Here is a 13,991-nt window from a genome sequence, read left to right on the forward strand (position 1 = left end):
CCTGGAGACAACTTTTTAGTCCTTCCTTTCCATAACTCCAAAGACCTGGTTCAGCCCAGCATTGCTCTCAGGCCAAAGTCCCATTCTGAAGTGAGGGCTTTCTCTTCAGAAGAAAAGAAAAATTATAAAAAAGGAATGGGCAACAGCAAGCTCAAAAGCTCCCCTTGGGTCTTGTTTGAACTTGAGGCCTTTGTTACCAGATCACTGCTCTGTCATCCAAGGCAGTGCTGCTTTCTCTGAGGCACTCGCCCTTTTCAGCTTCCAAAACAGGAAAAAATGGAGTAACACAAGCCGTTTAGAAAACTTATTTTCTTTCAAGGATGCCAGAAATGGAAGGAATTAATGGGGCTCTTGAGGACTTAGTAGAAAGAAAGGAAGAAGATGGAAAGATGAAGAAAGAAAGTGGATTGAAGCTCAGAAATCACTGGAATTTTTATTAAGTTTTGTTTGGGAGAAAGGAGATTTTACTAAGGCAGAGATGAAAGGCAAATCAGCATGGGGCCCAGAGAAATTATGATATTCCACACTCGATTTAGCGCCCACACTGAACATAGCATGCAGATCAGAAGCTGTGGTTAGACACAGTCATAAACCCAGCATTGCTGCTTAGATGCTGGGTGACAGCCAAGGACCAAGTCTTCATGAGCAATGAAGAAAGAGATCTTCAAGGGAGATTCCAGGCCCGCAGGCTCACCTCACCCTCAGCCTTTGCCTCAACTCCCTGGCCTACCCCTTCCTTGGCTCTTCTGCCCTGCAAACTCCAGACTTGCTTTCTGGGTCTACCTGTTGAGTGAATTTCTATTGGAACTTCATATCAGGTGATTGCTTTGGGATTCTGACTTCTGCCCAGGCATCTTGCCTCAGCTTTCTCTGGTATCTTGACGTAGCCTGCCTTCTTTTAGGTTCCCTAGCCCCATTTCAGGAGTCCCTGGGTGGTGCAAATAGTTAATGTGCTCAGCTGCATTAGGTTGCCGATTGCCAAGCCTCTCTTCTGAGGATCCTCTGGGTGGATTCAAATCGCCAACCTTAGTCCTTTCTTAGTCCTTCTTCTGAGGATTCTCAGAAGAAAGGTTTGGCAATCTACAGGTAGTCCCTGACTTATGATGGGGTTCTGTTTCAATGATTCCATCATAAGTGGGTTCTGATGTAAGTTGAATACCTCGTTGTTGTTGTTTTTTTTTTTAAGTTTTCATTAGTATTGCCTTCTATTATCAGTATCTTTATAAATCCTGTCTTTTTCTTTGGGGTTAGAAACTTCACATATAAGCTTACAGATATATTTTAGTACATATATACATAAAAAATACACAAATGATAAAAATTCACTCTGTTGATGAAGAGTTGGATGACGGTGACATTTTGTCAGTTGCAGTAATAATTCTACTTGTGGAAGTTTGCGAATCATCTGGACTGTACCTGGGAATGGGGGTGGTGTTTCTAGTCAGGAAATTAGTAAAAGTTACCTGTATGGTCCTTTTCTTTTTTTCTTCATATATTTCATGGTAGCATCTCACTGCTTCTTGAATCTGCCTACTGACTTTAGCAAAGCAATCAGCATTTGGGTCTATGTTCTCAAGCAACTGAAGCCCTGGTTTAGTTGAGAAAAAACTTCAGCTAACCCTTTCTCTGTAAAATGTTTTGACAACTTCTCTTCTTCTCTTCCTCATTATTTTTCTTTTTTTATCATTTCTTTTCTCTGTTATACAGTAGTGTTTTGAATAATAAATCATAAAATTGACATCTGCGAGTGAATATCTGAGACAGATAACAACATCAGCAAATTAAGTGCTGCAGCACTGTATGTCATACATGTTAGTAAAGATAAGATGTACCAGAAAAAGAAATGGACAGTAGCAAGAGTTGTTTGTCAAAGCTTGAATAGGTTGCAAGTTGGGGACTACCTGTACTTCAGCTCAGCCATTGAAATCCCTCTGGAGTGCAGTTCTACTCTGCCACACATGGGATTGCCATGACTTGGAATCAACTCCATGGCAACTGGTATAAATAACCTCATTTCAGTACTGACCAATGGCAGAGAAAAAGCCACACCATACCATGCAAGGTCATTCAGGTCCAAGGTCATCCTTGGACACCTGGATGCCCATCACCTCCATGTGGAGCACTCTTATGAGCACATTTTCTCATTTCAGATCCCCTTCCTAGAGCTTGACTTTTCCCAGCTTTAATCTGAGAGTCATGGGATGTGCCTCAGGGTGGAGAAGAGAAAAGGCATACTCCGAGACTCAATGAGTGATTGTGAATCACTTAGACAGCTTGTGATCAAAGGTTGTTTTTATATCATCTATACATATCTAACTGTCTCGGATTATTATTGGGGGCTTTGTCTGGGTTACTATAAGAGTAGTCAAAGTTTAACTCCAAACCTTTAAGACATGCAGTCTATTTCAGCTAAGACTCCTGGTTAATATTGTCTAGCATTAACTTTCTAATTGAGTACCATGACTGAAAATTAACTATCACCACCTGAAAATCTAGACTGAAAGGAGTAGAAAAAAAGGGGGGTTTAATGATAAAAGGAATTTCAGATTCTTCTTCTACCCTCTACCAAAACCAAAAACCAAACCCGTTACCATTGAGTCAATTCCGACTCATAGCTACCCCCTAGGCTGGATTGAAATGTTCTTCATCTCAGACTTCTCCGTTCTCCCCAACAGCAGTATGCAGCCTTCCGTGCCAGGAGCTGTATCAGGATTCTGGAAAAAGCTATTAATTTCTGCTGTGGGCATTTTTTTCCCTCTCCCCCAAATAGAAGATAATGGATTTACATCTTGACTAAACAAGATCACTGCTCTTTTCAGATTCAGTTTTGATTGATGACATATTCCCTGCCTAACCATGTGCCAGGTGCCCTTAAAAGTAGAAATGAAGTATATAACAGTCCCTTTGCTCAGGGAAGTCACAGCAAATGAAGATATAAGTATAGGAACTTTTAGAAAAAATAACCCAAGGTGGAATATAACCCGGTACTTAATTGAGTACCTGCCACTGTAAATTGTTTGCAAGTTCAGAATTGCTGTAATAAAAACAAGGCTGTCCCTCTGAAAATAAATACGTGGGAGGAATTTAATCATGATTCCTTCCTTTTCAGTAACCCAGGCATTTCTTGGTTCCTTGGTGTTCCTTGGCTTGGAGACCATCCTCATGTGGTTTCTGTTGTCCCCCGTGTGTGTCTCTATGTCCACTCTGCTCTTGGTACAACTCAGAAATTATGAGATTTGGAGTCCCCCCCACCCACTTAGGAATGACCTAATTAACATAACAAAAGCCGTATTTCCAAACAGGATCACATTTACGGGTATAGGGACCAGGATTTCAATACATATTTTGGGGGGATACAATTCAATCCATAACAGGAGAGAATGGTGGAAGAGTCAGACCAACTTAGCTGTTGGAGCCAAAAGATTCTGAGGGACCAGAATTCTAAGGGTGGAATCTTATCTACCCAAGGAGCCCAGGTGGGACATGACAAAAATAAAACTTAGTTCCTACTAAGTGCCAGGCACTGTACAGATATTATAATAAGAATATCACAAAGTAAGTTTTTTTAATCCATTTTATGAATGGAGTGCAATCATGAAGTAACTTAGCCATGCAACTGTAAACGGTAGGGCTAGAATTTTAAACTAGGTCTTCCAGACTCCAAAACCAAATTTGCTCAGTTACTCTAAAGATAATTCCTGGCCATAACCCAAAAGGGCGAGGCAAGAGGCAAACAAAGTTTAAGGCCAAAGGCCAAAAACCAGGCGTGGAATGGAAGGCAGAGCCAAGAGTTTAGAATTGAGTAAGAGCAGAGATAGGGGAGGGAGGGAGTAGCTTGCGGGTAATCTAGAAGGTCCTGGCAATTGCCATGAATATCCTTGGTGTGCCTAAGCTTTGCCTTATCTGTAGTCTGTATGTGGAGTGTGAGAACTGGCTTAAAGGGCCAGGCAGATGAACAGGCACAGCTGAAATTTTCCATGTTTCCTTCGCCAAGGAGAAATGAAAGGTAAACAGCTACAGGGAATTCAGGCTACCCAGGAAAGAAGGTCCACAGGGCTTGAGGTGTGCACAGAGTCCCAGAGCAGCTTGTCAGGATTCGAGTGATGGGTGCTCAGGATTTAGAATTAGACTACCAAACCCGTTGCCTTTGAGTTGATTCTGACCCCATGTGTTACAGAATAGAACTGCTCCATAGAGTTTTTTTGACTGTAATCTTTACTGAAGCAGATCACTAGGCCTTTGTTCCATGGCATCACTGGGTTCTAGCCACCAAAGTTCAGGTTATTTGTTGAGTGCAAATCATTTGTGCCACCCTGGGACCTTGGTCCAAATCCTCCTCTACTATTTGCCAGGAGGGTGACCTTGGACAGTTACTTAATTTTCCTAAGTCTGTTTCCTCATCTGTGCAATGGAAAGAATAATAGTATCTATCTTCAAGGGCTGTCTGGACTCAGTCAACTAATGCATGCAGAGTACTTGGCACAGTCCCTACAACATAGTAAAAAAACCCGTTGCTGTCGAGTCGATTCCGACTTATAGCAACCCTATAGGACAGAGTAAAACTGCCCATAGAGTTTCTAAGGAGCACCTGGTGCTCAGTAAATGTTACCTCCATCACTCATCTGTCAGTGTGTTGCATTGTGGTGGCTAGCATGTTGCTGTGATGTTGGGAGGTATGCCACCAGTATTTCAAATACCAGCATGGTCACTCATGGTAGACAAGTTTCAGCAAAGCTTCCAGACTGAGACAGGCTAGGAAGAAGGACCCAGCAGTCTACATCGGAAAATACTGGCCAATGAAAACTTTATAGATAGCAGTAAAACATGGTCTGATATAGTGCCAGAGAGGAGCCCCCCAGGTTGAAAGGCACTCAGAATACAATGGGGAAAGAGCTGCCTCCTCAAAGAAGAGTTGACCTTAATGATGTGGGTGGAGTAAAGCTTTCAGAACCTTACCAACTGAGATGTTTCAACTAACTGATGCAACACTAGAAGTGCTCACTTGTCTATGACAAGAAATTTGGAAGACAGCTACCTGGCCAACCAACCAGAAGAGATTCATATACATGCCTACTCCAAAGAAAGGTGATCCAACAGAATGCAGAAATTATCAAACAGTATCATTAATATCACATGCAAGTAAAATACTGCTGAAGATTTAAAAAATGCCAGAAATTCAAGCCGGATTCAGAAGAGGAAGTAGAACAAGGGATATCCTTGCTGATGTCAGATGTATCTTGGCTGAAAGCAAAGAACACCAGAAAAATGTTTACCTGTGTTTTATTGACTATGGAAAGGCATTCAACTGTGTGGATCATAACAAACTATGGATAACATTGCAAAGAATCAGAATTCCAGAACACTTAATTATGCTTATGTGGAACCTATACATACTATATGTAGACCAAGAGGCAGTTGTTCGAACAGAACAAGGTGATACAGTGTGGTTTAAAATCAGGAAATGTGTGTATCAGAGTTGTATCCTTTCACCATACTTATTCAATCTGCATGCTGAGCAAATAATCCAAGAAGCTGGACTATATGAAGAGAACTCAGCATCAGGGTTGGAGGAAGACTCATTAACAACTCTAAATATGCAAATGACACAACCTTGTTTGCTGAAATTGAAGAGACTTGAAGCACCAACTGATGAAGATCAAAGACCACAGTCTTCAGTATGGATTACAACTCAACATAAAGAAAACAAAAATCCTTACAACTGGGCTAATAAGCAACATCATGATAAAAGGAGAAAATATTAAAGTTGTCAAGGATTTCATTTTACTAGAATCCACAATCAGTGCCCATGGGAGCAGTAGTGAAGAAATCAAACAACAAGGAGCCATCTTGACGTCACAAGTCCCGGCACACTCCTTTGCTTGGTCAACCAAAAGAGCTTCTTCTTTCACTTTCACCATTTTATGTCTCTATGGCGGTGCTGAGCAAGACCTGAGACCCCCAATAACGTTTTTAGTGAGCCAGCCAGGAGAGCACTGCTCGATGTCCAGAGAGGCTGGCCTAGGACCAGTGGAGAACACCCGGAAGGCACCAGAGATTTCTCCAGAGGGACTTCACCCTGGTCCTTGAGTCGGACCTGTCTCAGACCCAACGGCGGCCCTTGGAAAGCAAGAGAAGAACTTTGGAAACATGGGTAAGTAGTACATTTGGGACTTGGCTTATTTGCTTGGGACTTGGTTATAATTCAACCTGATAGCCATGCCTTTTGGACCTACATTGAGGACCCTTTGGTGGTCCAGTATTCGAGTGGGAAAAGGAAGGCAATAAGTGCTAGGTTGTGTAACTAGTCTATCACCAGCTTTTGGAATTTGACATGTTTGGTTAACTTTGTTCTATTTAGGAAAATGGGATGCCTGTTCATTATATTTTTATTTTGGCAAATATCTGTAAACAGCTAACTGAAATAAATAAAATACAAGGTTATGGACAATAAAAAAAAAAAAAGAAATCAAATGACAAATCTGCTGTTAAAAAGCAAAGATGTCACCTTGAGGACTAAGGTGTGCGTGACCCAAGCCATGGTATTGTTGATCACCTCATATGCATGTGAAAGCTGGATAGTGAATCAGGAAAACCAAAGAAGAATTTATGCCTTTGAATTATGATATTGGTGAAGAATACTGAATATACCATGTACTGCCAGAGGAACAAACAAATCCATCTTGGAAGAAGTACAGCCAGAATGCTCCTTAGAAGCAAGGATGGTAAAACTTCGTCACAAGTACTTTGGACACATTATCAGGAGGGACTAGTTCCTGGAGAAGAACATCATGCTTGGTAAAGTAGAGAGTCACCAAAAAAAAAAAAGAAGACCCTCAATGAGACAGATTGACACAGCGGCTGCAACAGTGGGCTCAAACATAGCAATGATTGTGAGGATGGCACAGGATTAAGTTTTTTTTTTTTTTTCTTCTGTCGTACATAGCATTGCTATGAGTAGGAACCAACTCAATGGCACGTAACAACAAGAACAACAAATGTTAGCTTTTACTTATTAGTCCCTGGTCTGTAAGTTTTAAGGGCCTGGCAAAGATGGCATATTTCTCCTTGAAGGCAATGGAGTATATTAGCTGACTTCTTATCACCTCCGAATCTGTGGCACCTGACATTGGGGCCTTTTTTTCTGCCCTTTTTTCCTTACCACTCTTATTTAATTACATCTATGTGCCATTGAAAAGCGACCTGGTAGTGCAGTGGTTAAGTGCTTGGATGCTAACTGAAAGGTCGGCAATTTGAACCCACTAGCTGCTCCATGGGAGGAAGATGTGGCAGTCTGCTTCCATAAAGGTTATAGCCTTGGAAACCCTATAGAGCAATTCTATTCTGCCTTACTGGGTTGTTATGAGTCAGAATCAACTGGACGGTGGTGGGTTTTGTTTTCTGGTTTTGTACCACTGAAAAGTAACCCCTAGATGTCTCGTTGTCCTTCACAATGGAGTTGTGCCTCTACCATAGGCAAGAGAGAGGGAGTCACACAGTAAACTGAACCAGATACTTTAGATTTTAGAGTCAGACACACTGGGTTCAAATCTCAGCCCTGCCACTTTTTAGCTGAGTGGCTGAAGCAAGGTAAGTCATTCCTGTGGTCCTTAGTTTTACTCATTTGTAAAAAAGGAATCATGAAGCATACTTCATAGATAGGCTGTGAAGATGATACATGTCCACCTCCCCCAGCCTGGTGGTGGTGGTTTTGCTGGCCCCACTGAAGCACAGGGAACAGCCCAGAACCTCTGGGAGTGTCTGCTCCCCACCTTCTCCCCAGACATACCTCAATGCATCCCGCAGATCCCAGAATTTGTTGCCCAGACAGTCAGCTGCCAAACTGTGCCTGAATCTGTCCCTAAGATCATTTGATATGTTGCCACTTTGTTTCTGAAGAAAAGCCGGTATCAGTACTGGGGTCCTGGGGAGACAGATCCTGTCACTGCTGACTGCCAGATGGATTCCATCACTCACATCCTGCCCTGGGTCCCAGGTTCCCGTTACAGAGTGTCTCTCACCAGACAGCTGCCACTGGGTCCCAGTGGGGACCACCAGGACAGCAGATCCTCTGGTAGTGGGGACCAGGAGAATGCCCTGAGCACAGGTCTGCAATTCTGTTGAAAGGCTGGTGGTGGTGTCTGCCTTTCTTGATAAGGGTAACCCTTCTCCTTAGAACAACTAGAAGCTCCAGACCTTGTGTTGCAGACAGAAGGGGGAAATTCCTGTTCAGTGAACCTTACTGGAGTCTCTGGGTGGTGCAAACGGTTAACAAACTCAGCTGCTAACTGAAAGGTTGGTAGTTTAAGTCCACTCTGAGGCACCTCAGAAGAAAGGCCTGGCTATCTACTTTTGAAAAATCAGTCATCGAAAACCTTATGGAGGACAGTACTACTCTGACACATGGGCTCACAATGCATTGGAGGTGACTTGATGGAAACTTTTTGGTTTGGTTCCTATGTTCTAGGTACTGTAGGAGGGTTTTACTCATGTTAACACCCACCCAGTCTCGCAGTCGTGGCGTAGTGGTTAAGTGCTATTGGCTGCTAACCAAAAGGTCAGCAGTTCAGATCCACCAGGTGCTCCTTGGAAACTCTATGGGGTAGCTCTACTCTGTCCTATAGGATCGCTATGAGCTGGAATCAACTTGATGGCAATGGGTTTTGGCTTGGAGACTTGCAATCAAGGACTTAATGACTCTTTGTGATGGTTAATCTTATTCGTCTGCTTGGCTAGACTATGGTGCCCAGCTGTTTAGTCAAACACTAGATGTTGCTATGAAGGATTTACATGTGATTAACATTTAAATCAGTTGACAGTAATCAAAGCAGACTGCCCCCCCCCCCCCATAATGTGGGTGCGCTTCATCGAATCAGTTGAAAAGTTTAAGAGCAAAAATGGAGGTTTCTCTGAGGGAGATGAATTCTGCCTCAAGACTGTAAATAGACATCCTGCCGTAATCTCCCTCCCACCTGCTGCCTGGCTACCAGTTTTGCACTTGTCAGCCCCCACAATTGTGTGAGCCAACTTCTTAAAATAAATCTCTCTCTATAAAACCGTTGCCATCAAGCTGATTCTGACTCATGGTGACCCCACGTATGTCAGAGCAGAACTGTGCTCCATAGGGTTTTCGGTGGCCGATTATTTTGGAAATAGATGGCCAAGCCTTTCTGCCAAGGCAGTTCTGGGCAGACTCAAACCTCTAAGCTTTTGGTTAACAGCCAAGCATTTTAACCATTTGCACCACCCAGGATATTCTCTCTCTGCGCGCGCGTGCATGCGTGTGCGTGTGTGTGTGTATATCTTATCCGGGGTTCTGTTTCTCTGGAAAACCCTGAATGAGACATCCCTGTTTTACAGGTGAGAAACCAAAGTTGCACAGGTACTACTTTGAATCCCCACAACCACTGGAATTTTCATCTGCCTTTTCCATATGGAAAAACTGAAGCTCAGAGATGTTAAATAACTTGTCCATGGTCATACAGCTGGAAAGGAACAAGTAGGATTTCAGTCTGTTTAACTTAAGGGATCCATTACAACTTGTCACCACTGAAGAACAGTGCAAGTAACAGAGGTGTAGGCATAGTTCAGAGGGAGACAGGGTGTGGGTGTGTGATCCTGCTGTTTGTTACCTTGGCCAGGCTGGGAGGAGTGGTCATTAGACAGGAAATCTGGGTCACTCCAGCTGATCACTCCCCCGTTCTGTGTTACGTAAAACATAATTCCCCAACTCACCCTCCTCAAAGAGATGAAGTGCGAATGAGTGTGATAAAAAGTAACTATGAAGTTTGTTGAATTTGCCCAATTCAGAAAAGGTATCTTTTATGAAAAGTTTTTAAATCAGAACCTGGCATCTGATAACCTGCAAACCAAATCTGACCTACAGAGATGTTCTGGTTTGCTCATGGTATTTTATAAAACTTTATACAGTGAAACTTGTGAGAACCAGAACTCAGCAGAACTGCCTGTTTTTCCCAGTCTCACAAGTTTTCCACCCTTGGCAGGGTGCAGCCTTATTTTTCTATTGCTCGTTTTCATGGTAGATATTTGAGTTTTCCTTCTCTGGCAGTTTTCCACCTTACACCATGTTATGGATTGAATTGTATCCCCTAAAAATATGATCGGAATCAACTCAACAGCACTGGGTTACTGGGTGTAAAAATATGAGTGTCAATTTGGCTAGGCCATGATTCCCAGTATTGTGTGATTGTCCACCATTTTGTCATACGATGTGATTTTCCTATGTGTCGTAAATCCTATCTCTATGATGTTGATGAGATGGGATTATTGGCAGTGATGTTAATGAGGCAGGACTCATTCACAAGATTGGATTATGCCTCGAGCCAATCTCTTTTGAGATATAAAAGAGAGAAGCAAGCAGAGAGACATGGGACCTCATAGAACCAAGAAACAAGAGCCAGGAGAATAGCGTGTCTTTTGTACCTGGGATCCCTGCACTGAGAAGCTCCTCGACCAGGTGAAGGATTGATGACAAGGACCTTCCTCCAGAGCTGACAGAGAGAGAAAGCCTTGCCCTGAAGCCGATGCCCTGAATTTGAACTTATAGCCTTACTAGGCTGTGAGAGAATAAATTTCTCTTTGTTAAAGACATCCACTCGTGTTACTTCTGTTATAGCAGCAGTAGATGACTAAGACATTCTGGTTCCGGCTTTCACAGGTTTTACTGTAATTGCTAACACTTTAATAAGCATCCCTGGCTCGTGCAAATGGTTACATGCTCAACTACTAGCAGAAAGGCTGGCGATTCAAACCCACTCAGAGGTGCTTTGGAAGGCAGGCCTGGTGATCTGCTTCTGAAAGGTCACAGCCTTGAAAACCCTATGGAGCAGTTCTACTCTGCACATAGCGGGTTGCCATGAGTTGGAATCCACAACTAACAATAACAACAACACTTTAAAAGTCCCGCAAGTTCACATAAGAGTCCAAATTTCCTAATTATCTTGAGATTCTTGAATACTGTTGAAAAATCAGAAGCTCCAACAACCCTGGGCCTCCATCCCCTCGTGGCCGCCATTGGCTGGAGTTGAGCAGCAGCTTCTCCCTTTGCTGGGAAAGTGCTTTCCAGTTTGCTGCAGTCCCCACCACTCCCTACTATCCTGTGGCAGGGAATGCCAGTCTCTCCGGAGCATCACCCTCCTCCTGCTAGTTTCCTTATATCAGAGGTAAGAGAAGATGAATGTCCTTATGCTCTAAAAAATGGGATAAATAAGAAAGCAAGAAGGGAGAGTATATATATTTCTTTGTCAAAATAAAAAGTATTTCTGCCTGTGTTTTTTCTACATTGTTGCTTCTCAAGCAGCCTTAGGTTTACAGAGATACTGTGCAGAAAGTACAGAGAGATCCCAGAGTTCCTGTATGCCCCGCTCCGTTCCGCTCACTGTTTCTCCTACTGTTACCATCTTGCATTCCTGTGGCACATTTGTTGCGATTGTCACACTGAGACTGATACATTACTATCAACTAAAGTCCACAGTTTATATCAGGGTTGTTCTCACGTTGTGTTGTAGGTACAGTCCTGTGAGTTTTGACAAATGCATAATGTCAGGCATCCACCATTGTAGTATCATACAGAATAATTTCACTGCCCTAAAAAATAACTTAGGACATGTGATCAGGAGGGACCAGTCTCTGGAGAAGGATATCATGCTTGGTAATGTACAGGGTCAATGAAAAAGAGGAAGACCCTCAACAAGATGGATTGACACAGTGCCTGCAACAATGGGCTCAAACATAGCAACAATTGTAAAGATGGTGCCGGACCAGGTGGTGTTTTGTTCTGTTGTACACGGGGTTGGAACTGACTTGACAGCACCTAACAACAACAACAATAAAAATGCCCTGTGCTCTATCTACCTCTTCATCCCTTCCCTCTGCTCTTGAGCCCTGGCAACAACTGATCTTTTTACTGTCTCTGTAGTTTTGCCGGAAACCCTGGTGGCACAGTGGTCAAGTGCTACGGCTGCTAACCAAAGGGCTGGCAGTTTGAATCCACCAGGCGCTCCTTGGAAACTCTATGGGGTAGTTCTACTCTGTCCTTTTTGCTGTGAGTTGGAATCAACTCGACGACACTAGGTTTGGTTTGGTTTTGGTATAGTGCCATTTTCAGAATGTTATTTCTGCATGTTTAATATGCAAAGTACATCCCACCAGAAAGATGCAACCAAAGAAACACACCTGGCCCTTTTCACTCATTTTTGCTTCTCTGTGATCCTTGTTAGCATTTGAATTTAACCCCCTTTTAACCATTGTTTCAGACAGCCTCTGCTGCAGCTGCCCAAAGAGAGGTGGGCCTCAGCAGGGCAGCTTGGCAGGTCCACCGCTAAGACTGTTCTCCAGACTGGCTCGCACGTTCTAGCACTCGCCAAAGCTTTGCCATCATCATTTCATTACTTTTTGTTTTTCTTCTCTAGGTGTCCCATTCCCAAAGAACTTTCTTCAAATCTGCAAGAAGATCCTGTGCCGCCTTTTTCGGGTCTTTGTCCACGTCTACATCCACCACTTCGACCGGGTCATTGTGATGGGTGCAGAGGCCCATGTCAACACCTGCTACAAACACTTCTATTACTTTGTCACAGAGATGAACCTCATAGACCGCAAGGAGCTGGAGCCCTTGGTAAGTGTCACTGTGCGCTAGTCCCTGAGTCACTACCAGGAGCTCAGTCATTTGTCACAGTGCGCTGCCAGACCTGTGAAAAATGCTCATTGCTGCTAGCTGAAGGGTTGCAGAACTGAACAGGGCTAAGAGGTAAGCCAGGAGATGCCACGATGTCCAGTGCCACCCAAAGAAGTGTCCTAGATCCCTCTCTGAGAGGTGGCAGATTGCAGTGGGAACATAACAATTTGGACCAGATGGAGTGGCTTTGACTCCCAGCTCCAAAATCAGTCACCTATTTATTTAATCCCTTAAATGCACATCTTTGATCTCTCACGCTACTAATCAAAGATGATCAGAAACAATTTTTTCAGTCAGTAAATAAATATTTAGCAACTACTGTGTGTCAGCTACTAGCATACAAAGTTCAGTAAAACTGCTTTTAAGAAGCTTTTCCTCCAGAGATTACCACTTGCCATCCAGTCAGCTCCTACTCACGGGGACCCCATGTGTATCAGAGTAGAACTGTGCTCCGTAGGGATTTCAAAGGCTGATTTTTTAGAAATAGATCCCCATGCCTTTCTTCTTAGGTGCCTCTGGGTGGACTTGAACCTCCAACATTTTGGTTAGCAGCTAAGTGCATTAACCATTTGCAGCACTCAAAGACTCCGTTCCAGAGAATGGAGTAAACAAAAGAAATGAGAATTCAGTGTCCTACAGACTTTACTTTTCATACTGAATTTCCTGCAACACAGTTTTAACAGGGTTTAATATAAAACCTTTAATATAAAAGTTCAGTATTATTGTTCAGGTGAATGGGACTCCTTTTATTCTGTTCATAGACTATTTTACGATTGGATTCATGCTTTAGAAACCAAGGACCCCTAAAAACCCCATCACCCTTTGTAATGTGTGGTATCTTAATGTGGACACCCTTGTCACAGCTATTTCTTGCTGGCTCTGTTGGATACTTTCTTAGCCAGTATAATACAGTGCTTTATCATAAAATAGGCTGTTTTCTTGAAACAGTTTAAATAAATGACAGTTTTGCTAAATATAGCTGACAGAGCAACTAAATTTCACCCAAGTGCATTTGAATAATGGCCAAAATGCTGGGGCCAGGCTCCCCTTTCTCTTTATGTATAGTACTTGTATCTTGCAAAGAAGATGTTTGCGAATTTTAGATATCACCTCGAGAGTTCCTCAACTTGACATATAGCAGTGTGCTATGAGATACACATAGCAAATGTAGTTTTCTTTGCATCACTCGAGAGTTCTGGAACAAAGCAAGATTTTCAAGGCACAATTGAGATGTCTTTTACATCCAAAGAAGAGCTAATTTTCTTCATTTTACACATACAACAGCTTTTTAGAAAACTCT

The 13,991-nt window shown here is 42.9% G+C and overlaps 1 protein-coding gene across 2 annotated transcripts in view; it reads left to right on the forward strand.

The window, feature by feature from the left end:
• MOB3B (MOB kinase activator 3B) overlaps window positions 1-13,991 on the forward strand; it is a 228,312-nt gene that overhangs the window by 174,920 nt on the left and 39,401 nt on the right. For both annotated transcript variants that reach the window (XM_010588047.3, XM_064291817.1), the window contains exon 3: window positions 12,429-12,631. In XM_010588047.3, coding sequence (XP_010586349.2) covers window positions 12,429-12,631 — 203 coding nt within the window. The remainder of the gene's footprint in view (window positions 1-12,428; window positions 12,632-13,991) is intronic.

This window comes from Loxodonta africana, chromosome 9, assembly GCF_030014295.1.
Source record: "Loxodonta africana isolate mLoxAfr1 chromosome 9, mLoxAfr1.hap2, whole genome shotgun sequence".
In the NCBI taxonomy this organism is placed as follows: Eukaryota; Metazoa; Chordata; class Mammalia; order Proboscidea; family Elephantidae; genus Loxodonta; species Loxodonta africana.